This window comes from Salmo salar, chromosome ssa10 (assembly GCF_905237065.1).
Source record: "Salmo salar chromosome ssa10, Ssal_v3.1, whole genome shotgun sequence".
Taxonomy (NCBI): Eukaryota; Metazoa; Chordata; class Actinopteri; order Salmoniformes; family Salmonidae; genus Salmo; species Salmo salar.
Window position 1 is genome coordinate 47,394,895 of NC_059451.1, and position 26,165 is coordinate 47,421,059.

At 42.0% G+C, this 26,165-nt stretch overlaps 1 protein-coding gene across 14 annotated transcripts in view; it reads right to left on the reverse strand.

Moving 5' to 3' along the window:
* LOC106560530 (microtubule-associated serine/threonine-protein kinase 2) overlaps positions 1-26,165 on the reverse strand; it is a 329,712-nt gene that overhangs the window by 32,888 nt on the left and 270,659 nt on the right. For 7 of the 14 annotated variants that reach the window (XM_045687859.1, XM_045687858.1, XM_045687867.1 and 4 more), the window contains 4 exons: positions 15,515-15,590; positions 14,808-14,828; positions 9,872-9,956; positions 8,128-8,279 (listed from right to left, as the gene is read on the reverse strand). In XM_045687859.1, coding sequence (XP_045543815.1) covers positions 8,128-8,279; positions 9,872-9,956; positions 14,808-14,828; positions 15,515-15,590 — 334 coding nt within the window. The remainder of the gene's footprint in view (positions 1-8,127; positions 8,280-9,871; positions 9,957-14,807; positions 14,829-15,514; positions 15,591-26,165) is intronic. The other 7 variants (XM_045687860.1, XM_045687871.1, XM_045687863.1 and 4 more) reach the window with 5 other exon arrangements.

Here is a 26,165-nt window from a genome sequence, read left to right on the forward strand (position 1 = left end):
CCCACCCTCCTTGTGTTGTGTGAGAGTGGAGTGTCTTTGAGTGATTTGTGGCGTTATTGAATAAAGCTCACATCAAACAAGCTGCTAATAGAATCACGAAGGTCCTGAGAATGAATAACATCAGACAAAGGTTCATTCCAAAATGAAATATTTCTCCCATAACAGAACATCAAAATCACCTTCAGGCCATTTCAAAAAAATATGTTCCATAATCATTTGAGAAACGACCTTGAACACAGACTCTCATTAACTTGTGGGAGGAAAGAGTTTTGTCTGAAGCTTTGCATCTACAGTAAAAGCCTGTTTTAAGACGGTGTGGTAAACTTAAACCAATCAAATGTATTTAAAAATCAATTTTTACATCAGCATGAACTGTTTCAGGAGACTTGAATCCTGTTCATTCTCTCTAGGTTTATATAGTCCAGTACCCCCAACACCGGTTTGTTGTAGCCCTGGCCAAACACACCTGATTCAACTCACTGAGGGCTTGATGAGTAGTTGACGAGTTGAATCAGGTGTACTGTTGGGGGTACTGGAGGACCTAGGTTGGGAACCACTGATGTAGCACAGCACTGTTGCTGTAAGAGTGAGCGTTTTAAAACACTGACGTCAGATTACATGAAAATGGTGCTCAAAAGAAAAAGGCAGGGTGGAGTAAGATGATAAATGAAGTGAATCAGAGAGTAAGATGATAAATGAAGTGAGTCAGAGTAAGATGATAAATGAAGTGAATCAGAGAGTAAGATGATAAATGAAGTGAATCAGAGAGTAAGATGATAAATGAAGTGAGTCAGAGTAAGATGATAAATGAAGTGAATCCGAGAGAAAGATGATAAATGAAGTGAATCCGAGAGAAAGATGATAAATGAAGTGAATCCGAGAGAAAGATGATAAATGAAGTGAATCAGAGAGTAAGATGATAAATGAAGTGAATCCGAGAGAAAGATGATAAATGAAGTGAATCCGAGAGAAAGATGATAAATGAAGTGAATCAGAGAGAAAGATGATAAATGAAGTGAGTCAGAGAGAAAGATGATAAATGAAGTGAATCAGAGAGAAAGATGATAAATGAAGTGAGTCAGAGAGTAAGATGATAAATGAAGTGAATCAGAGAGTAAGATGATAAATGAAGTGAATCAGAGAGTAAGATGATAAATGAAGTGAGTCAGAGAGAAAGATGATAAATGAAGTGAATCAGAGAGAAAGATGATAAATGAAGTGAATCAGAGAGTAAGATGATAAATGAAGTGAATCAGAGAGTAAGATGATAAATGAAGTGAATCAGAGAGAAAGAGGGGGAGAGAAGAGAGAGAGGGTAAGATTGGCATAACACCAGTGAGGAGGGCAACTGGGGAAATGAAGAACCTAATTGAGCGTGACAGAGAAAAAGGGGGGGGGGGGGGGGGGCTGTCTGTGTGAGAGGCAGGAAGGGGTGTGTGTGTCTGTGTGTGAGGAGGAGGGGGGGGGTATCGTAAATGCCTCAGAGCCCCATTGGATGAAACTATAATGATATGGATAATACTGTAGATTCAATAGGGGGACCCCCAAAATGAAGGGCCTGTGTGTCTGTCTCTGTGTGTGTGTCTCTGTCTGTGAGTCTATATGGCTCTGTGCTGTTCATTATAACAGGACCCACAGCTGGATATGACAAGCCTACGATGGATGAAACTGTTGAGCTCATTTCTACAACTCCTGAAGAATGAGTGAGGGGTGAGAGAGAGAGAGGAAGGACAGGAGAAGAACCACAGCTGTCATCACTTTCAGTATGGCAGATAATAAGGCCATGAAATTAGCATATGATTGCTTCCTTCTTTATTTCTCTAATCATAATTAGCTGGTCTGAGACTCATCTTTGCATTTTCTTTCTCACTCCCTCCGGTGCACGTGCTCTCTCTCTCTTTCACTCGCTCTCCCTCACCTCATCTGCTTCGTTCACTTTACCACTCTGATTATGCAGTACAGTCATACAGCAGAGAGCCATTTGTAAAGGGTTGGTAATGATCTTATTTCTCACACCTTGCTAGCTCATCTAATATTCATAGATGTAATTCTGCTAGCTAGCCTGAAAGACAGGCAGTGTTTTCCACTAGCGCCGGCTGTCGGCTATACAGCCGATTACAGACTCATTTTCAAGCCAGCTACTTTTTTCCACTTAAATTAACTAGGCTACTTTTCAATTCGCTACAACAACAAAAAAAGTATTTAAAAAAGTATCCAGAGCCCTCTCCCGCTAGAATGTGGTTGCAGTCTAATTTCTTTACACGGAGGGAGAGAGCATGAATTTGCAGGTCCAATATAATGCGAGTACATTTCCACATACCATATAATGAGTGGATTATACCATATAATCCACTCAGCCAATTGTTTTCTGGCACATTCCTTTATTTTCTTTCACATGCAGGGTCTGACATTAACGATGGCCCGGGGCCAGTAAAAGCATGTCGGTACAGTGCATTTTTACATTCCAGTTCAACATTTACCTGCCCGTCAATCTATTCACTGGGCTTATTTCTTTTAGGGAAAGTGAATTACAAAAGTAAACTAATAGTGAACAGACTAGCAATGTGCTGGCTACTGTTGATAGTCTGCACAAAGAAAGCTACAAACAGACACGGGGCATTCCTCTTGACTAGTTTATTACTGAAGCCGTGTCGATGGGTGTTTCTCAAAATGCTCACCACCGGGCTCCGAGCACGCAAATTAGAGGGTCGGAGTATAATCCAAATCAAGAGGAAGGCACTTCTCGAATGTGTACGCCGTTTGTACATTTTTTGAAGCGTGCATCGATGCAAGCTTCAACAGAAAGTATGCACAGAAATATGTTGCAAAAACGTAAAAAGGTTATTATAAATGCATTGAAATCAATGGCGGACATCAATTGAGCTGAAGCGAGAGAAAATACACTCCGACTGGAATGAAATGTTGCATATTCACATCTCATATGTTGCCTGACTATAATATTTTATCTTGATATGTTAATAAATACATGCCGTGTTCATTTTGGCATGTTTACTTGCCTACAATACCGACTGTAGCTTGCGTAGGTCGCAAGCATGCCAACCTGCATGACCCCAACCCATTTAAGAACTACACAATGTCCGGGCCAGTAGGAATTCTGGTCGGGCCAGTACATTTTTGTCCAACTGGCCTGGCCAGTGAGAAAAAAAGTTAACGCTGGACCCTGGTGTGTTTCATACGCAGCCATGGAGGATATTTAGTGTGCTTTCATTGACGAACAGCAAGCTTGACTAGTTTAGAAAAGGTTGAACTGACTGAATAAAGTCGATCTCATGTATCCTTCCCATTCATAAATCATACAACGTAGTTATATGTCCAGTGTATCGCATCGGGACAAGTAAACAAAAGATCTGGTTTCTATTTTCAATATGAAGTCCATCAGGACTTGCCAGACACGTTAACGTGAGTGACTCGTCAGTAGCTTACCGAATTGCATTGGTAAGAGAGCTTTCATTTGGCTCCCTAATTTGCAAACTGTTAGGCTATTTGATGATTATCTGCAGATAAATGATGAAATCATTCGATGAAGATGGCGAATCCTCCTCACAGTAGGAACAATAAGCAGGCTAGTGGAGAGATGGGCTCACGGGTCCAAAATAGGATAAAAGAAAACAGATTGAATTGTTTTAAAAGCTAATGATACCTATATGGTATTTTCAAAGATATTGATATACAGTACCAATCAAAAGTTTGGACGCACTTACTCTTTCCAGGGTTTTTCTTTATTTTTACATTGTAGAATAATAGTGAAGACATCAAAACTATGAAATAACACATATGGAATCATGTAGTAACCAAAGAAGTGTTAAACAAATCAAAATATATTTTATTTTTGAGATTCTTCAAAGTAGCCACCCTTTGCATTGATGACAGCTTTGCACACTCTTGGCATTTGCTCAACCAGCTTCATGAGGTAGTCACCTGGAATGCATTTCAATTAACAGGTGTGCCGTGTTAACCTCTTACATCTAGACGTTCCGCTAGCGGAACACCTGCTCCAATATCCAATGATAGGCGTGGCGCGAATTACAAATTCCTCAAAAATACAAAAACTTCAATTTTTCAAACATATGACTATTTCACAGCATTTTAAAGACAAGACTCTCCTTTATCTAACCACACTGTCCGATTTCAAAAAGGCTTTACAACGAAAGCAAAACATTAGATTATGTCAGCAGACTACCCAGCCAGAAATAATCAGACACCCATTTTTCAAGCTAGCTTATAATGTCACAAAAACCCAGAAGACAGCTAAATGCAGCACTAACCTTTGATGATCTTCATCAGATGACAACCCTAGGACATTATGTTATACAATACATGCATGTTTTGTTCAATCAAGTTCATATTTATATCAAAAAACAGCTTTTTACATTAGCATATGACGTTCAGAACTAGCATACCCCCCGCAAACTTCCGGGGAATTTACTAACAATTTACTAAATTACTCACGATAAACGTTCACAAAAGCATAACAATTATTTTAAGAATTATAGATACAATACTCCTCTATGCACTCGATATGTCCGATTTTAAAATAGCTTTTTGGTGAAAGCACATTTTGCAATATTCTAAGTACATAGCCCAGCCATCACGGGCTAGCTATTTAGACACTTGGCAAGTTTAGCCTTCACCAAAATCAGATTTACTATTATAAAAGTTTGATTACCTTTTGTTGTCTTCGTCAGAATGCACTCCCAGGACTGCTACTTCAATAACAAATGTTGGTTTGGTCCAAAATAATCCATCGTTATATCCGAATAGCGGCGTTTTGTTCGTGCGTCCCAGACACTATCCGAAATGGTAAATCAGGGTCGCGCGCATGGCGCAATTCGTGACAAAAAAATTCTAAATATTCCATTACCGTACTTCGAAGCATGTCAACCGCTGTTTAAAATCAATTTTTATGCAATTTATCTCGTAAAAAGCGATAATATTCCGACCGGGAATCTTCTTTTCGGCAAACAGAGGAAAAATCACAAAGACGGGGCGGCCAGGGCACGCGCCTAAGCCCACAGTCCCTTGATCGGCCACTTGAGAAAGGCGATAATGTGTTTCAGCCTGGGGCTGGGATGACGACATTCAGGTTTTTCCCGGGCTCTGAGCGCCCATGGAAGACGTAGGAAGTGTCACGTTAGAGCAGAGATCCTTTGTAAAAGATAGAGATGGCAAAGAAGTTCAAGAAATGGTCAGACAGGCCACTTCCTGTAAAGGAATCTCTCAGGTTTTGACCTGCCATTTGAGTTCTGTTATACTCACAGACACCATTCAAACAGTTTTAGAAACTTTAGAGTGTTTTCTATCCAAAGCCAATAATTATATGCATATTCTAGTTACTGGGCAGGAGTAGTAACCAGATTAAATCGGGTACGTTTTTTATCCAGCCGTGAAAATACTGCCCCCTAGCCATAACAGGTTAAGTTAATTTGTGGAATTTCTTTCCTTCTTAATGCGTTTAAGCCTATCAGTTGTGTTGTGACAAGATAGGGGTGGTATACAGAAGATAGTCCTATTTGGTAAAATACCAAGTCCATATTATGTCAAGAACAGCTCAAATAAGCAAAGAAAATGACAGTCCATCATTACTTTAAGTCACGAAAGTCAGTCAATCCGGAAAATGTATTCAAGTGCAGTTGCAAAATACCATCAAGCGCTATGATGAAACTGTCTCTCATGAGGACCGCCTCAGGGAAGGAAGACCCAGAGTTCCCTCTGCTAAAGAAGATACGTTCATTAGAGTTACCAGCCTCAGAAATTGCAGCCCAAATAAATGCTTCACAGAGTTCAAGTAACAGACACATCTCAACATCAACTGTTCAGAGGAGACTGAGTGAATCAGGCCTTCATTTTACATTTTTAGTCATTTAGCAGACGCTCTTATCCAGAGCAACTTACAGTAGTGAATGCATACATTTCATACATTTGATTTCATTTCATGCATTTTTTTTTGTACTGGCCCCCCGTGGGAATCGAACCCACAACCCTGTCGTTGCACACACCATGCTGGCGTTGCAAACACCATGCTCTACCAACTGAGCCACAGGGAAGACCATCTGGTTTGCGCTTATTGGGACTATCATTTATTTTTCAACAGGACAATGACCCAACACACCTCCAGGCTGTGAAAGAGCTATTTGACCAATAAGGAGAGTGATGGAGTGCTACATCAGATGACCTGGCCTCCACAATCACCCGACCTCAACCAATTGAGATGGTTTGGGATGAGTTGGACTGCAGAGAATCTCAAATATAAAATATATTTTGATATGTTTAACACTTTTTTGGTTACTACATGATTCCATATGTGTTATTTCATAGTTTTGATGTCTTCACTATTATTCTACAATGTAGAAAATAGTAAAAAAATAAGAAAATAAACATTGAATGAGTAGGTGTCCAAACGTTTGACTGGTACTGTATATGCTAGCTATATCAAAGATATTGATGTAGGTCTACTGATTAAATCAAAGTGTTGACAATGGAGTAATCAACTGCTGCTTTCTGTGTAGCAAAGCCCATGTTAAACACCGGCTCTTCTATCACATCTGTATTGCAGAAAGCTGACAAAATGCCTCTTAAAAGGAAGCTTAAAGCCTATGGATGTCAGCAATTTTATATGATATTGTACAACAGCTGCTGTAACTAACACTGTAAAAGTATGATTAAAAAAATGGTGTTGTTTCCTGATAGTTGCTGGTTGAAAATACAATCTAGTATTAGAATGTACCAGAGGCCACCAAAATTGAGCTTGTTCGGTAAAAATGTCTTAACGAGCCCCCCAGCCCAGATGAGCCTGTCTGGCTACTCCACGTGCTTGGGGAAAACACTGAGGCAAGCCAATACTGAGTACATTCAGAGAGAGATACAGCCTATGTAGGGCTGTGACCATACCAGTATCCAATACTGAGTATATTCAGAGAGAGATACAGCCTATCTAGGGCTGTAACCATACCAGTATCTAAATATTTTTTCCAAGGCAAAAATGAAAACACGAAGCAGACTAAATGCTTTGGTCCTTTAAAAACCTACCTATGTAACATATTGTGTGCTATAGTTTGGAAAATAAATACATGTGACTCTGGATGACAACATAATGATGTTTGTTTTGTTCTGTGTTTTGTTTCCTTGCTATGATACTAAAGATGATCAATATACTGGTATTGTCCCAGCCTACTATAGAATGTAGGAGGTGAAGGGCCAGGCCTCTCTCTGTGTCATATAACAGTCTTAACACCAAACCTCATCAAGTGTTTCTCTCATATAATACCAAAAGAGACACTTTCTGTTCTCCATTCATGAGGATAGAGTGAGCTAGAAGGAGAGTGTGAGTTCTTCATCCACACAGAAGGATGGAAGGAGAGGAGAGGTTTAGACTGGCAGCAGCAGGTCATGTCAGGACAGGGTGGCATCAGCTGAGATGACGCCAGAACTGGCACCTCTCAGATCTCACAGAAGGCCGAGTCTGTGACAGACAGACAAACTGACTGAGATAGATAACCTCTGGCAATGACCAAACACTGACAGACACAGACAGAAAGAGACAGGAAAGGGAGACAGGGAGGGAGATAAATGGAGTGTGAGAAAGAGAAAGAGGTGGAGAGACAGAGAAAGAGAATTGTAGAACAGAGAGTGACAGAGGGAGAGACTGAAAGAGACAGACAGACAGAGAGAGAGAGTGAAAGATAGAAGGAACGGGCGGGCGTGATGGGTAGAGACAGAGGAGACAGGTAGGCTGGGTCGATAGAAAGGTGAGAGACGCCACAGTGAAGAGATCACTGTCAAATCAAATTGTATTGGTCACATACATATATTTATCAGATGTTATTGTGGGTGTAGTGAAATGCATGTGTTCCGAGCTCCAATCACTCACAAGCCACATGTCAATTACCTTTTTGACTATCAGTTAAATATAGACCTTTAGGTTTAATGCCTTTCTGTTTACTGCAGTTACACAGGCAGCCCTACTGCCACCCAGCCAGCCAGTCAGCCAGTCAGGTGAGTTCTGTCTGTGGTCTGCCGTGTACAGATGGGGAGGCTTGGGGTATAGGGTGGGCACTGCACCGTGTACTGGGTACATGATCGTTAGAGTCTCTGGGTGTCCTGTCCTACCTGAGGCTGCGTGAGCGGGGGCGCATGGGCGAGTGTCGTTCATCCTCGTCTGTGATGCTCTCGGAGCTGAAGTGCTTGGTGAGGAAGTGCAGCTCGTCCGCCGTGGGCTGGAAGGGTAGCTGGTGCAGCTTCTCCTGGGATGAACAGGATGACTGTGAGAAGCAGAGAGGGAGGGATTACAAGGGCAGAAGAGCCAAGCAGCTAGTAGCGGCTAACTGCTGGAGGGAGGGATTACAAGAGCAGAAGAGCCAAGCAGCTAGTAGCGGCTAACTGCTGGAGGGAGGGATTACAAGAGCAGAAGAGCCAAGCAGCTAGTAGCGGCTAACTGCTGGAGGGAGAGATTACAAGAGCAGAAGAGCCAAGCAGCTAGTAGCGGCTAACTGCTGGAGGGAGGGATTACAAGAGCAGAAGAGCCAAGTAGCTAGTAGCGGCTAAATGCTGGAAGGAGGATTACAGGAGCAGAAGAGCCGAGTAGCTAGTAGCGGCTAACTGCTGGAGGGAGGGATTACAAGAGCAGAAGAGCCGAGTAGCTAGTAGCGGCTAAATGCTGGAAGGAGGATTACAGGAGCAGAAGAGCTGAGTAGCTAGTGCGGCTAACTGCTGGAGGGAGGGAAAACAAGGGGAGAAGAGCCGAGTAGCTAGTAGCCCAGAGACTAACGGCTACTGTGAATGTTAACTCCTGGCTAAGGTAGTGTGCTCTGCTCTCTACTGGGCCGTTGTGAATGAACAAACTTTGGAGAATTTTAAATGGGGATGACTGTCTGTTAAACATTTAGACTGTACATTAGGGGTTACAGAGGTATTGTTGCTCCTTTGAGTAGGAGAAAAAATATTCAGAGCTAATTTAACCTGAATCTATAATGAGGTTATATGAGCACAACAACTTAATCTCCTCTGAGCTGGCGAGTAGCAGGAAGCCTTCAGGCTTCTCATCAACATGAGGAAGAGGCTGTGTGTGCTAACGGTCAGACTAACGGTCAGACTAACGGTCAGACTAACGGTGAGACTAACGGTGAGACTAACGGTCAGACTAACGGTCAGACTAACGGTCAGACTAACGGTGAGACTAACGGTGAGACTAACGTTCAGACTAACGTTCAGACTAACGGTCAGACTAACGGTGAGACTAACGGTGAGACTAACGTTCAGACTAACGGTCAGACTAACGGTCAGACTAACGGTGAGACTAACGGTCAGACTAACGGTCAGACTAACGGTCAGACTAACGGTGAGACTAACGGTGAGACTAACGTTCAGACTAACGGTCAGACTAACGGTCAGACTAACGGTGAGACTAACGGTGAGACTAACGTTCAGACTAACGTTCAGACTAACGGTCAGACTAACGTTCAGACTAACGGTCAGACTAACGGTCAGACTAACGGTGAGACTAACGGTGAGACTAACGGTGAGACTAACGGTCAGACTAACGGTGAGACTAACGGTCAGACTAACGTTCAGACTAACGGTCAGACTAACGGTGAGACTAACGGTCAGACTAACGGTGAGACTAATGGTCAGACTAACGGTGAGACTAACGGTCAGACTAACGGTGAGACTAACGGTCAGACTAACGGTGAGACTAACGGTCAGACTAACGGTGAGACTAACGGTGAGACTAACGGTGAGACTAACGGTGAGACTGGGCTGGGCTGCTGCACCAGAGGGAAGAGATGTACTGTACTAGGAGGGGTGTGAGATTCTTCTGGATACACACACAAAAACATTCTGTACACACACATACACTCACTGAGACGGTGGAGCTGGGTGTGTTAGTGCCATATCCAGAGGAGGGAAGTGAGGCCAGAGACCAGCGTCTGCCATCCGTCCTGAGAAAGAGAGAACGCGAGAAAGAAAGAGAAAGAAACACAGAGAGGATGGCAGGGGTTAATGTCAGTTCCTGGGTTTAAAAAGAAAGGCTTGATGGAGCCATGGTAACAAGCTAGATGTCTGTGACAACTCAAACTGAAAATTCCAATCAAATCTAAGTTTATTGGTTGCGTACACAAATTTGCAAGCGTTATAGCAGGTGCAGTAGAATGTCTTGTGTTACTAGCTCCAACAGTACAGTAGAATGTTTTGTGTTACTAGCTCCAACAGTACAGAAGAATGTCTTGTGTTACTAGCTCCAACAGTACAGTAGAATGTCTTGTGTTACTAGCTCCAACAGTACAGTAGAATGTCTTGTGTTACTAGCTCCAACAGTACAGTAGAATGTCTTGTGTTACTAGCTCCAACAGTACAGTAGAATGTCTTGTGTTACTAGCTCCAACAGGGCAGTAGAATGTCTTGTGTTACTAGCTCCAACAGTACAGTAGAATGTCTTGTGTTACTAGCTCCAACAGTACAGTAGACTGTCTTGTGTTACTAGCTCCAACAGTACAGTAGAATGTCTTGTGTTACTAGCTCCAACAGTACAGCAGACTGTCTTGTGTTACTAGCTCCAACAGTACAGTAGAATGTCTTGTGTTACTAGCTCCAAAAGGGCAGTAGAATATCTTGTGTTACTAGCTCCAACAGTACAGTAGAATGTCTTGTGTTACTAGCTCCAACAGGGCAGTAGAATGTCTTGTGTTACTAGCTCCAACAGTACAGTAGAATGTCTTGTGTTACTAGCTCCAACAGTGCAGTAGAATGTCTTGTGTTACTAGCTCCAACAGTACAGTAGAATGTATTGTGTTACTAGCTCCAACAGGGCAGTAGAATGTCTTGTTACTAGCTCCAACAGTGCAGTAGAATGTCTTGTGTTACTAGCTCCAACAGGGCAGTAGAATGTCTTGTGTTACTAGCTCCAACAGTACAGTAGAATGTCTTGTGTTACAAGCTCCAACAGTACAGTAGAATGTCTTGTGTTGCTAGCTCCAACAGTACAGTAGAATGTATTGTGTTACTAACTTCAACAGGGCAGTATAATGTCTTGAGTTACTAGCTCCAACAGTACAATAGAATGTCTTGTGTTACTAGCTCCAACTGTACAGTAGAATGTCTTGTGTTACTAGCTCCAACAGGGCAGTAGAATGTCTTGTGTTACTAGCTCCAACAGGGCAGTAGAATGTATTGTGGTACTAGCTCCAACAGGGCAGTAGAATGTCTTGTGTTACTAGCTCCAACAGTACAGTAGAATGTATTGTGGTACTAGCTCCAACTGTACAGTAGAATGTCTTGTGTTACTAGCTCCAACAGGGCAGTAGAATGTCTTGTGTTACTAGCTCCAACAGTACAGTAGACTGTCTTGTGTTACTAGCTCCAACAGTACAGTAGAATGTCTTGTGTTACTAGCTCCAAAAGGGCAGTAGAATATCTTGTGTTACTAGCTCCAACAGTAAAGTAGAATGTCTTGTGTTACTAGCTCCAACAGGGCAGTAGAATGTCTTGTGTTACTAGCTCCAACAGTACAGTAGAATGTCTTGTGTTACTAGCTCCAAAAGGGCAGTAGAATGTCTTGTGTTACTAGCACCAACAGTACAGTAGAATGTCTTGTGTTACTAGCTCCAACAGGGCAGTAGAATGTCTTGTGTTACTAGCTCCAACAGTACAGTAGAATGTCTTGTGTTACTAGCTCCAACAGTGCAGTAGAATGTCTTGTGTTACTAGCTCCAACAGTACAGTAGAATGTATTGTGTTACTAGCTCCAACAGGGCAGTAGAATGTCTTGTTACTAGCTCCAACAGTGCAGTAGAATGTCTTGTGTTACTAGCTCCAACAGGGCAGTAGAATGTATTGTGTTACTAACTTCAACAGGGCAGTAGAATGTCTTGAGTTACTAGCTCCAACAGTACAGTAGAATGTCTTGTGTTACTAGCTCCAACTGTACAGTAGAATGTCTTGTGTTACTAGCTCCAACAGGGCAGTAGAATGTCTTGTGTTACTAGCTCCAACAGTACAGTAGAATGTCTTGTGTTACTAGCTCCAACAGTACAGTAGAATGTCTTGTGGTACTAGCTCCAACTGTACAGTAGAATGTCTTGTGTTACTAGCTCCAACAGGGCAGTAGAATGTCTTGTGTTACTAGCTCCAACAGTACAGTAGAATGTCTTGTGGTACTAGCTCCAACTGTACAGTAGAATGTCTTGTGTTACCAGCTCCAACAGGGCAGTAGAATGTCTTGTGTTACTAGCTCCAACAGTACAGTAGAATGTATTGTGTTACTAACTTCAACAGGGCAGTAGAATGTCTTGAGTTACTAGCTCCAACAGTACAGTAGAATGTCTTGTGTTACTAGCTCCAACTGTACAGTAGAATGTCTTGTGTTACTAGCTCCAACAGGGCAGTAGAATGTCTTGTGTTACTATCTCCAACAGGGCAGTAGAATGTCTTGTGGTACTAGCTCCAACAGGGCAGTAGAATGTCTTGTGTTACTAGCTCCAACAGTACAGTAGAATGTCTTGTGGTACTAGCTCCAACTGTACAGTAGAATGTCTTGTGTTACTAGCTCCAACAGGGCAGTAGAATGTCTTGTGTTACTAGCTCCAACAGTACAGTAGAATGTCTTGTGTTACTAGCTCCAACAGTACAGTAGAATGTCTTGTGTTACTAGCTCCAACAGGGCAGTAGAATGTCTTGTGTTACTAGCTCCAACAGGGCAGTAGAATGTCTTGTGTTACTAGCTCCAACAGTACAGTAGAATGTCTTGTGTTACTAGCTCCAACAGGGCAGTAGAATGTCCCGTGTTACTAGCTCCAAAAGGGCAGTAGAATGTATTGTGTTACTAGCTCCAACAGTACAGTAGAATGTCTTGTGTTACTAGCTCCAACAGGGCAGTAGAATGTCTTGTGTTACTAGCTCCAACAGTACAGTAGAATGTATTGTGTTACTAGCTCCAACAGTACAGTAGAATGTATTGTGTTACTAGCTCCAACAGTACAGTAGAATGTCTTGTGTTACTAGCTCCAACAGGGCAGTAGAATGTCTTGTTTTACTAGCTCCAACAGGGCAGTAGAATGTCTTGTGTTACTAGCTCCAACAGTACAGTAGAATGTATTGTGTTACTAGCTCCAACAGTACAGTAGAATGTCTTGTGTTACTAGCTCCAACAGTACAGTAGAATGTATTGTGTTACTAGCTCCAACAGTACAGTAGAATGTCTTGTGTTACTAGCTCCAACAGTACAGTAGAATGTCTTGTGTTACTAGCTCCAACAGGGCAGTAGAATGTCTTGTGTTACTAGCTCCAACAGGGCAGTAGAATGTCTTGTGTTACTAGCTCCAACAGTACAGTAGAATGTCTTGTGTTACTAGCTCCAACAGGGCAGTAGAATGTCTTGTGTTACTAGCTCCAACAGTACAGTAGAATGTATTGTGTTACTAGCTCCAACAGGGCAGTAGAATGTCTTGTGTTACTAGCTCCAACAGTACAGTAGAATGTCTTGTGTTACTAGCTCCAACAGGGCAGTAGAATGTCTTGTGTTACTAGCTCCAAAAGGGCAGTAGAATGTATTGTGTTACTAGCTCCAACAGTACAGTAGAATGTCTTGTGTTACTAGCTCCAACAGGGCAGTAGAATGTCTTGTGTTACTAGCTCCAACAGTACAGTAGAATGTATTGTGTTACTAGCTCCAACAGTACAGTAGAATGTATTGTGTTACTAGCTCCAACAGTACAGTAGAATGTCTTGTGTTACTAGCTCCAACAGTACAGTACAATGTATTGTGTTACTAGCTCCAACAGTACAGTAGAATGTCTTGTGTTACTAGCTCCAACAGTACAGTACAATGTATTGTGTTACTAGCTCCAACAGGGCAGTAGAATGTCTTGTGTTACTAGCTCCAACAGGGCAGTAGAATGTCTTGTGTTACTAGCTCCAACAGGGCAGTAGAATGTCTTGTGTTACTAGCTCCAACAGTATAGTAGAATGTCTTGTGTTACTAGCTCCAACAGTACAGTAGAATGTCTTGTGTTACTAGCTCCAACAGTACAGTAGAATGTATTGTGTTACTAGCTCCAACAGGGCAGTAGAATGTCTTGTGTTACTAGCTCCAACAGTACAGTAGAATGTCTTGTGTTACTAGCTCCAACAGTACAGTAGAATGTCTTGTGTTACTAGCTCCAACAGTACAGTAGAATGTCTTGTGTTACTAGCTCCAACAGTACAGTAGAATGTCTTGCAAATACAATACAAAAACGTGGTGTGTTCAGACAGTCTATCATTTGGACAGAAAATGGTGTGTTCAGTAGTAGGTATATTTGGATGAGCTATGTGGAGAATACAATATATACCAAGTCTGCAAACACATGCAAGCAAACACACACGGACACAAGCCAGCAACACACACACAAACGCACACACAGCCAACACCACAACATGGAGATGAATATGAGATGAAATGAAGCTGTTTTGCATTACAGTCCTAGTTATAGGGTAGTTCCATGCAGGCTTGGGATGACCGTACTCTAGGGCATCACAAATCCACGGATACGTTTATTGTAATTACAGCAACACAAACGGACTGCTCTGCTCTGCTCAACAAGACATGGAGCCTTTTCAGGGCCAGTATCCACAAAGCATCTCCGAGGAGTGCTGCTCTAGGATCGGTTTAGCCTTTTAGATCATAATGAATACGATTATATGGACAGATCCTAGAACAGCACTGCTACTAGAACTTCTCTGGGGCCCTGGTGTGTCCATGCAGGGCAGAGGACATGGGATAGAGTAGAAGGTGGAGGAGAAAGGTCAAAGGTTACCTGTCAGCCCTGTGCCCGTGACTGTGTGGGAGAGAGGATAGTGTGTTAGCTCTACAAACCCACTGGTTTTGTGTTGAGCAACTTAGAACCATTTCATTTCAGATATCCTGATTTATCACACTTCACCATTGTGTGGCACTGTTGCGTCAGGTTCATTTTCCTGTCTCCCTGTCCTACCTGATTTACTGAGGTTCAGAGCAGAAGTGTTATCTATCTCCCATACAGAAGACAGGTTATTTCATTTTACTAGCACATGGCATATCTCTCTTCTTGTCTAGAAGGGCTGATGAAACTAACTGATTAGAATCTGGAGTTGTGCTGAACTCCTCTCAGGCTCTCTATATCTAGTTCTGTAATTACACCTCCTATTCAAAGCCTCTGAATGATAAGAGGATATTAAACTAGGCTTCAACCCTTCAGATGATCTGGGTTTGATTAGCCAGCCTGTCAATTATCATTTAAAAAGAGGAGCACAGAGCTGCTGTGAGTATTAACCATGGAAGGAATTTAAGAAAAAAGCTTAACTGGGCTTGGGGAAACTCTCTTCTGTGGGGTGCAGGTGACTGTCAATCAGCATTATGGCTCAAATGACAGAATGAGGTAATAATCCCTTCTCCCTAGCAAACCACTGTATATACAGAGATAAGACGATCAGACACATTAAGTCATGTGATCCCAGTGAGTTAACCCCTTGACCCCAGGCTGACCTGCGAGCTGGAACGAAGGAGAAGTGTGCTGCCGTGCTGGGGGAGAAGTTTCTAGGGCTGTCCAGGGGGCTGCTCCCTGGGAGAAGTAGATAGAAAGACAATGATTAAATACAAGAAGAAGCAAAAGGCTCAGCTCTAGACCTAGTTATTTAGGTGTAAAGGCCATAAAATCCCCTTACATAGTCATATCACTGATGTGTGTAACAAGGTCATGAACCTACACAATAGATTAGCCAAGATAACATTCCTTTCTCCTAAGAACCATGTCAAGGAGAACCTAGCATGACACATGGACAACAGAAATAACCCAACAACACAATCACACAGGTTACATAAAAACACTCAACCTTTATTAGCATGTGAAAAGGGACTGCAATCTATTGTTCTGACATCCCTGTGTGTGTATTGCAGAGTACGAACATCCCCCACCTTCACCCAACGGTAAATAGCAAATACATTCCCCCATCACGCCTCCCCCTCCTCTGTCTTCCTACTTTCCGACAGGATAATACGAGTCTTTTAGAGATAACAAAGCTCTTGATGCAGTGTTTTAATTTAGCCAGGGACAGGCCCGAGGAGATGATGTGAGGAGGAGGACCCGGATGAGACAGAGACGAGGGTGCTTAATGACTGGGCTGCTAATCGTCTGGCTGCTTCTTCACAGCAACAGCAGCAGCAGTAGAATCAGAGAGAGATGAGATGAATGAGAGAAATAAGAGCATTTAAAGCCCATTACAGAGAGGAAGGAGATGGAGACAAACAAGCTACTCTTCCAGTAGCCACAGATCACAACGTCTCATTACTGTCTTTAATAATACTGCAGAAGGGACAGAGAAACAAAATGACGGAGAGAGAATAGGAAGATAGAGAGAGGAGGAACAATAAAGAAAGAAAAAGAAAGCAGGGATGAGGTTGAATAAACGCTCTGGGGTCCGGGTCTATATAGAATCCTCTGTCTGCTAGTTAGCCTACATTGTGCGGAACAACCTGCTCAACATAGAGGAAACCTGGGGTGTGCGTAACTAATTGCTCTACATGGAAAAGCCAAATCTGCTCCATATACTGTAAATCACCCCAATAAATCTGAAAAGTGGGACAGGGGGAAATGGAGGTGGAGGGGTGAAACATGGTGCGTTTCCTGCTCTCACCATTCACCGGGTGGGGAAGCATGGCGGACGGGGGGCTGGAGATCACCTCCCTCCCGCATCAATTGTGTATTTTCTGAGAAAGCGTAGGCAGTACAAAACCTTTAAATATTAATACAAACATGTATTCCCTGTCTATCTGTTGGAGTAGGAAACGCTTGGCTCTTTGTGTGTGTGTGCATGAGTGAGTGGGTGTATCTGTCCTGTAACTGGCAGTGCGTAACATTGAGTAGCAGTGCGTTGAGGCTGGGCCCTGGGCCTGTCAGTGAAAGCTGTGTTTAAATGGGCTTGGGGGCCTCTGAGGGGCTATTAGGAGGCATGGGAGAATGAGCTGCATAGGTACAAACAGTACTGTAGATTCAGGCAGGGGGCTGGATAGATACATCCACAGATAGACACACACACACCTCACTGAGAAGATGAACCATTATTCAAATGGAGCCGTGTTCGCAGACACAGACAGGGGATCCACCTCGCTCTACAGTATGGTGGAGAGATACTGTAATCTACTGCAGGGGAACAACCCCGTACTGTCTGTGTTCTATGAGATGACAGTAAAAACCTCCTCTGTATTCCTCATGGGAGAAACGCTCTCCTCATTCTACACCCATGTAGTCATATCTATTGGGTTGCCTCATTAAAGAAGAGATGTACGCAGACAAACAGCTAGCTACCGCAGTGACAGTGTCCTATTTTACCACCCACATAAACAAACACAGAGACATAGAAACACAGAAACAGAGACATACACAGTCCATTAGAAACATGCAAACATAGACATATATCCAAACACACACTCAGACACACTCAGAAAAGGGATGAAAAATTGAACATTGTTCTTAACGTTCAAAGTTTTTTTTTTGGGGGGGGGGGGGGGGTTCCATTGAAATGATAAGAAAAATACATAATACATGTGAATTTACAATGCAGGTGCACTGCTGCTGGCAACGGTTTGGGTCTCACGGTGCGCCCCTTTCCCATGGTTAAGCATTGCACCTGTACTGCCATTACTGTACCTCACTTCTACACCTCCATCTCTATAGAGTGTGGAGTTCCCACCCTGGTGACTGCCCTCAGAACACCTGTCCCTCTCAGCCAATCAAAACTCAGAGAACAATGTCTTGTCCAATCAGATGTCTGCGACGCACTGTGCACTCAGTAAATACTAGACTGACCACAGAACAAGAGACAGAGAAAGAAGACAGATAAATATATATATAGAGAAAGAAGACAGATAAATATATATATAGAGAGAGATAGGGAGACAGATAAATATATAGAGAGAGATAGGGAGACAGATAAATACATAGAGAGAGATAGGGAGACAGATAAATATATATATATAGAGAGATAGGGAGACAGATAAATATATAGAGAGAGATAGGGAGACAGATAAATATATAGAGAGAGATAGGGAGACAGATAAATACATAGAGATAGGGAGACAGATAAATATATATATAGAGAGAGATAGGGAGACAGATAAATATATAGAGAGAGATAGGGAGACAGATAAATATATAGAGAGAGATAGGGAGACAGATAAATATATAGAGAGAGATAGGGAGACAGATAAATACATAGAGATAGGGAGACAGATAAATATATAGAGAGAGATAGGGAGACAGATAAATATATATAGAAAGATAGGGAGACAGATAAATATATATAGAGAGATAGGGAGACAGATAAATATATATAGAGAGATAGGGAGACAGAAAAATATATATAGAGAGATAGGGAGACAGATAAATACATAGAGAGATAGGGAGACAGATAAATATATATAGAAAGATAGGGAGACAGATAAATATATATAGAGAGATAGGGAGACAGATAAATATATATAGAGAGATAGGGAGACAGAAAAATATATATAGAGAGATAGGGAGACAGAAAAATATATATAGAGAGATAGGGAGACAGATAAATATATAGAGAAAGATAGGGAGACAGATAAATATATAGAGAAAGATAGGGAGACAGATACATGTATAGAGAGATAGGGAGACAGAGAGAGACAGAACATAAAGATAGAGATACAGTAGTGAGAGAGAATCTGTTTGAACTTTTGTAAGTGTAGTGTTTACTAGGGATGCAGGATATATCAGTAACCATATCGGAATCGGACGATATTAGCTAAAAATGCCAACATTGTTATTGGCCCGATGTCTAGTTTAACGCCGATGTGCAAAACCGATGTCAAAGATGACGTGCATACCTATATAACATAGGTAGATGACGTGCATACCTATATACCTATATAACGTAGGAAGATGACGTGCATACCTATATAACATAGGTAGATGACGTGCATACCTATATACCTATATAACGTAGGTAGATGACGTGCATACCTATATACCTATATAACGTAGGTAGATGACGTGCATACCTATATACCTATATAACATAGGTAGATGACGTGCATACCTATATACCTATATAACGTAGGTAGATGACGTGCATACCTATATACCTATATAACATAGGTAGATGACGTGCATACCTATATAACATAGGTAGATGACGTGCATACCTATATAACATAGGTAGATGACGTGCATACCTATATAACATAGGTAGATGGCGTGCATACCTATATAACATAGGTAGACGACGTGCATACCTATATAACATAGGTAGATGACGTGCATACCTATATACCTATATAACATAGGTAGATGACGTGCATACCTATATAACGTAGGTACATGATGTAATGACGCCACATAAAATTTTGCGCTACACGTGCAACACAGCATTCCTAACCTAGCCCACAATGTCTGCTGTGTGAATTGAACAGTCAACAAGTCGAGCAGTCATTTGAAAGAGTAAGAACAGTGCGCACCGAGGAAGAGAGGCCACGGACAGACAGAGCTTAAACTTCACTGCTTGACATGTATGATGAAATCCTGGTTGAGAATGAAACGACTGAACAACGAAACAGCAAAGCAAGTAAGTGAAAGAAATAGGTTTTGATGATATTTTACTGGTAATGGGGACATACGTAAATGCAAACAAAATAACTTTGTCAGTGTAGTGTGTGTAACCTTTATTTCAGTTAACTTCTATGGGCTAGGTGGGACGTTTGCGTCCCACCCTAGTCAACAGCCAGTGGAATCGCGTGGCGCGAAATACAAATACCTCAAAAATGCTATAACTTCAATTTCTCAAACATATGACTATTTTACACCATTTTAAAGACAAGACTCTCGTTAATCTAACCACATTGTCCGATTTCAAAAAGGCTTTCCAGCGAAAGCAAAACATTAGATTATGTCAGGAGAGTACCCTGCAAAAAATAATCACACAGCCATTTTCAAAGCAAGCATATATGTTACAAAAACCAAAACCACAGCTAAATGCAGCACTAACCTTTGATGATCTTCATCAGATGACACTCCTAGGACATTGTTATACAATACATGCATGTTTTGTTCAATCAAGTTCATATTTATATCAAAAACCAGCATTTTTACATTAGTATGTGATGTTCAGAACTAGCATACCCACCGAAAACTTCCGGTGAATTTACTAAATTACTCATGATAAACGTTGACAAAATACATAACAATTATTTTAAGAATTATAGATACAGAACTCCTTTATGCAATCGCGGTGTCAGATTTTAAAATAGCTTTTCGGCGAAAGCACATTTTGCAATATTCTGAGTACATAGCTCGGCCATCACGGCTAGCTATTTTGACACCCACCAAGTTTGGGGCTCACTAAACTTAGAATTACTATTAGAAAAATTGGATTACCTTTGCTGTTCTTCGTCAGAATGCACTCCCAGGACTTCTACTTCAACAACAAATGTTGTTTTGGTTCCAAATAATCCATAGTTATATTCAAATAGCTCCGTTTTGTTCGTGCGTTCAGGTCACTATCTGAAGGGTGACGCGCGAGCACATTTCGTGACATTTTTTTTTTTTAATATTCCATTACCGTACTTAGAAGCATGTCAAACGCTGTTTAAAATAAATTTTTTATGTGATTTTTCTCGTAAAATAGCGATAATATTCCAACCGGGCAACGTATTCATTCAAAGGCTGAAAGAAAAAAATGGAGTAGTCTCGTGAACGCGCATCTCAGTCTCACTGTCCCCAGGCTGACCACTCACAAACTCTGCTGCTGTTCTTTGCCCAGAGACAGCTGACACGCAATTCCACTTTCTGGCGGCTTTAGAGAGCCAATGGAAGCCTGAGAAAATGTCACGTTACAGCACAGATGCTGTATTTTCGATAGAGATGCAACAGAAGGACAACAAATTGTCAGACAGGGCACTTCCAGTATGGAATCTTCTCAGGTTTTGGCCTGCCATATGAGTTCTGTTATACTCACAGACACCATTCAAACAGTTTTAGAAACTTTAGAGTGTTTTCTATCCAAATCTACTAATTATATGCATATTCTCGTTTCTGGGCAAGAGTAGTAACCAGTTTAAATACTGCCCCCTAGCCCCAACAGGTTAAGAACAAATTCTTATTTACAATGATGGCCAAACCCGGATGATGCTGGGCCAATTGTGTGCCGCCCAATCATGGCCAGATGTGATACAGCCTGGATTCGAACTAGGGACTGTTGTGACGCCTCTTGCACTGAGATGCAGTGCCTTCGATCTCTGTGTCCGTGTGTGTGTGTGTGTGTTATCTTCTACTGTACTAGAATGCTTAAAAGGACGCTAAAATTGTAAATATCGGGTATCGTTTTTTTTTGGAAAGGAAAATATTGGATATCGGTATCAGCCAAAAATGTCATATCGGTGCATCACTAATGTTTACAGATAATTTTGTTAATGTTTATTATCTATGTCACTTGCTTTGGCAATGTAAACATATATTTCCCATGCCAATAAAGCCCTTAAATTGAAATTGAGAGAGAGAGAGCGAGAGAGGTAGAGAGCAGGAGAGACGTAGAGAGAGAGAGGGATAGCGAGAGAAAGATAGAGACAGGGAGAGAGAGTGGAGACAGAAAGAGAGAGAGAGAGCGGGAGAGAGGGGGATGGACGGCGATAGAAAGAGTGAGGGAAAGCAAGAGAGAGAGGGAGAGAGAGATAGGGAGGGATGGAGAAAGAGAGCAAGAGAGATTTTTAGAGAGTCTGTATTTAATGAAATTCCTTTTCAGACAGGAACTTCAACCTTTTTTCTCAGCTGTATTGATGATGTGTTATTAAAAACCCTCCATTTCATTAGCATTAAGTCGTTAGGAAAAGAAAGGCCTAAAGCAGAAACATGATTAGACTCTTAACTCTTCACTCTGCTGGAGCTGAAGAGCTAAGGGGGAAGTCATATGGGGTTAAGACTGACTGACTGGCTGACTGACTGACTTACTGGCTGACTGACTGGCTGACTGACTGACTGACTGGCTGACTGACTAGCTGACTGACTGACTAGCTGACTGACTGACTAGCTGACGGACTGACTAGCTGACGGACTGGCTGACTGATTAACTGACTGACTAACTGACTGACTGGCTGACTGATTAACTGGCTGGCTGGCTGACTGATTAACTGATTGACTAGCTGACTGACTGGCTGGCTGACTGACTGATTAACTGACTGACTGGCTGACCGATTAACTGACTGACTGGGTAACTGACTGGCAGACTGATTAACTGACTGACTGGCTAACTGACTGACTGACCTGCTAACTGGCTGGCTGGCTGACTGGCTAACTGACTGGCTGACTGGCTAACTGACTGACTGGCTAACTGACTGGCTGGCTGGCTGGCTAACTGACTGACTGACTGGCTAACTGACTGACTGGCTAACTAACTGGCTGACTGGCTAACTGACTGGCAAACTGACTGACTGGCTAACTAACTGGCTGACTGGCTAACTGACTGGCTGACTGACTGGCTAACTGACTATCAGCTATAGCAGTGGTCACCATCGTTTTCTGAGTCAAAATGCAAGTCGGCATATACCGCTTTTTAAAAACATGATTTAAAAAACAAAAGCCAACGCAACATTAACCAATTAAAAACAGTTCTGAATGTTTAGGGGGGGGAAATGGGTGTCCACAGACTTAGGGTACGTGTTGTGTAGAGACATAGGGTACGTGTTGTGTAGAGACATAGGGTATGTTTTGTGTAGTAGGGTATGTGTTGTGTAGAGACATAGGGTATGTGTTGTGTAGTAGGGTATGTGTTGTGTAGTAGGGTATGTGTTGTGTAGTAGGGTATGTGTTTTGTAGTAGGGTATGTGTTGTGTAGAGACATATGGTATGTGTTGTGTAGAGACATATGGTATGTGTTGTGTAGAGACATAGGGTATGTGTTGTGTGGGAGACATAGGGTATGTGTTGTGTAGTAGGGTATGTGTTGTGTAGAGACATAGGGTATGTGTTGTGTAGAGACATAGGGTATGTGTTGTGTAGAGACATAGGGTATGTGTTGTGTAGAGACATAGGGTATGTGTTGTGTAGTAGGGTATGTGTTGTGTAGTAGGGTATGTGTTGTGTAGAGACATATGGTATGTGTTGTGTAGAGACATAGGGTATGTGTTGTGTGGGAGACATAGGGTATGTGTTGTGTAGTAGGGTATGTGTTGTGTGGTAGGGTATGTGTTGTGTAGAGACATAGGGTATGTGTTGTGTAGAGACATAGGGTATGTGTTGTGTAGTAGGGTATGTGTTGTGTAGAGACATAGGGTATGTGTTGTGTAGAGACATAGGGTATGTGTTGTGTAGTAGGGTATGTGTTGTGTAGAGACATAGGGTATGTGTTGTGTAGAGACATGGGGTATGTGTTGTGTAGAGACATAGGGTATGTGTTGTGTAGAGACATAGGGTATGTGTTGTGTAGTAGGGTATGTGTTGTGTAGTAGGGTATGTGTTGTGTAGTAGGGTATGTGTTGTGTAGAGACATATGGTATGTGTTGTGTAGAGACATAGGGTATGTGTTGTGTGGGAGACATAGGGTATGTGTTGTGTAGTAGGGTATGTGTTGTGTAGTAGGGTATGTGTTGTGTAGAGACATAGGGTATGTGTTGTGTAGAGACATAGGGTATGTGTTGTGTAGAGACATAGGGTATGTGTTGTGTAGAGACATAGGGTATGTGTTGTGTAGTAGGGTATGTGTTGTGTAGAGACATAGGGTATGTGTTGTGTAGAGACATATGGTATGTGTTGTGTAGAGACATAGGGTATGTGTTGTGTGGGAGACATAGGGTATGTGTTGTGTAGTAGGGTATGTGTTGTGTAGTAGGGTATGTGTTGTGTAGAGACATATGGTATGTGTTGTGTAGAGACATAGGGTATGTGTTGTGTAGAGACATAGGGTATGTGTTGTGTAGTAGGGTATGTGTTGTGTAGTAGGGTATGTGTTTTGTAGTAGGGTATGTGTTGTGTAGAGACATATGGTATGTGTTGTGTAGAGACATAGGGTATGTGTTGTGTGGGAGACATAGGGTATGTGTTGTGTAGTAGGGTATGTGTTGTGTAGAGACATAGGGTATGTGTTGTGTAGAGACATAGGGTATGTGTTGTGTAGAGACATAGGGTATGTGTTGTGTAGTAGGGTATGTGTTGTGTAGAGACATAGGGTATGTGTTGTGTAGAGACATAGGGTATGTGTTGTGTAGAGACATAGGGTATGTGTTGTGTAGTAGGGTATGTGTTGTGTAGTAGGGTATGTGTTGTGTAGAGACATATGGTATGTGTTGTGTAGAGACATAGGGTATGTGTTGTGTAGAGACATAGGGTATGTGTTGTGTAGAGACATAGGGTATGTGTTGTGTGGGAGACATAGGGTATGTGTTGTGTAGTAGGGTATGTGTTGTGTGGTAGGGTATGTGTTGTGTAGAGACATAGGGTATGTGTTGTGTAGAGACATAGGGTATGTGTTGTGTAGAGACATAGGGTATGTGTTGTGTAGAGACATAGGGTATGTGTTGTGGGAGACATAGGGTATGTGTTATGTAGAGACATAGGGTATGTGTTGTGTAGTAGGGTATGTGTTGTGTAGTAGGGTATGTGTTGTGTAGAGACATAGGGTATGTGTTGTGTAGTAGGGTATGTGTTGTGTAGAGACATAGGGTATGTGTTGTGTAGAGACATAGGGTATGTGTTGTGTAGTAGGGTATGTGTTGTGTAGTAGGGTATGTGTTGTGTAGAGACATAGGGTATGTGTTGTGTAGTAGGGTATGTGTTGTGTAGAGACATAGGGTATGTGTTGTGGGAGACATAGGGTATGTGTTGTGTAGAGACATAGGGTATGTGTTGTGTAGTAGGGTATGTGTTGTGTAGTAGTGTATGTGTTGTGTAGAGACATAGGGTATGTGTTGTGTAGTAGGGTATGTGTTGTGTAGAGACATAGGGTATGTGTTGTGTAGAGACACAGGGTATGTGTTGTGTAGTAGGGTATGTGTTGTGTAGAGACATAGGGTATGTGTTGTGTAGTAGGGTATGTGTTGTGTAGAGACATAGGGTATGTGTTGTGTAGAGACATAGGGTATGTGTTGTGTAGAGACATAGGGTATGTGTTGTGTAGAGACATAGGGTATGTGTTGTGTAGTAGGGTATGTGTTGTGTAGTAGGGTATGTGTTTTGTAGTAGGGTATGTGTTGTGTAGAGACATATGGTATGTGTTGTGTAGAGACATAGGGTATGTGTTGTGTGGGAGACATAGGGTATGTGTTGTGTAGTAGGGTATGTGTTGTGTAGAGACATAGGGTATGTGTTGTGTAGAGACATAGGGTATGTGTTGTGTAGAGACATAGGGTATGTGTTGTGTAGAGACATAGGGTATGTGTTGTGTAGTAGGGTATGTGTTGTGTAGTAGGGTATGTGTTGTGTAGAGACATATGGTATGTGTTGTGTAGAGACATAGGGTATGTGTTATGTAGAGACATAGGGTATGTGTTGTGTAGTAGGGTATGTGTTGTGTAGTAGGGTATGTGTTGTGTAGAGACATAGGGTATGTGTTGTGTAGTAGGGTATGTGTTGTGTAGAGACATAGGGTATGTGTTGTGTAGAGACATAGGGTATGTGTTGTGTAGTAGGGTATGTGTTGTGTAGTAGGGTATGTGTTGTGTAGAGACATAGGGTATGTGTTGTGTAGTAGGGTATGTGTTGTGTAGAGACATAGGGTATGTGTTGTGGGAGACATAGGGTATGTGTTATGTAGAGACATAGGGTATGTGTTGTGTAGTAGGGTATGTGTTGTGTAGTAGTGTATGTGTTGTGTAGAGACATAGGGTATGTGTTGTGTAGTAGGGTATGTGTTGTGTAGAGACATAGGGTATGTGTTGTGTAGAGACATAGGGTATGTGTTGTGTAGTAGGGTATGTGTTGTGTAGAGACATAGGGTATGTGTTGTGTAGTAGGGTATGTGTTGTGTAGAGACATAGGGTATGTGTTGTGTAGAGACATAGGGTATGTGTTGTGTAGAGACATAGGGTATGTGTTGTGTAGAGACATAGGGTATGTGTTGTGTAGAGACATAGGGTATGTGTTGTGTAGAGACATAGGGTATGTGTTGTGTAGTAGGGTATGTGTTGT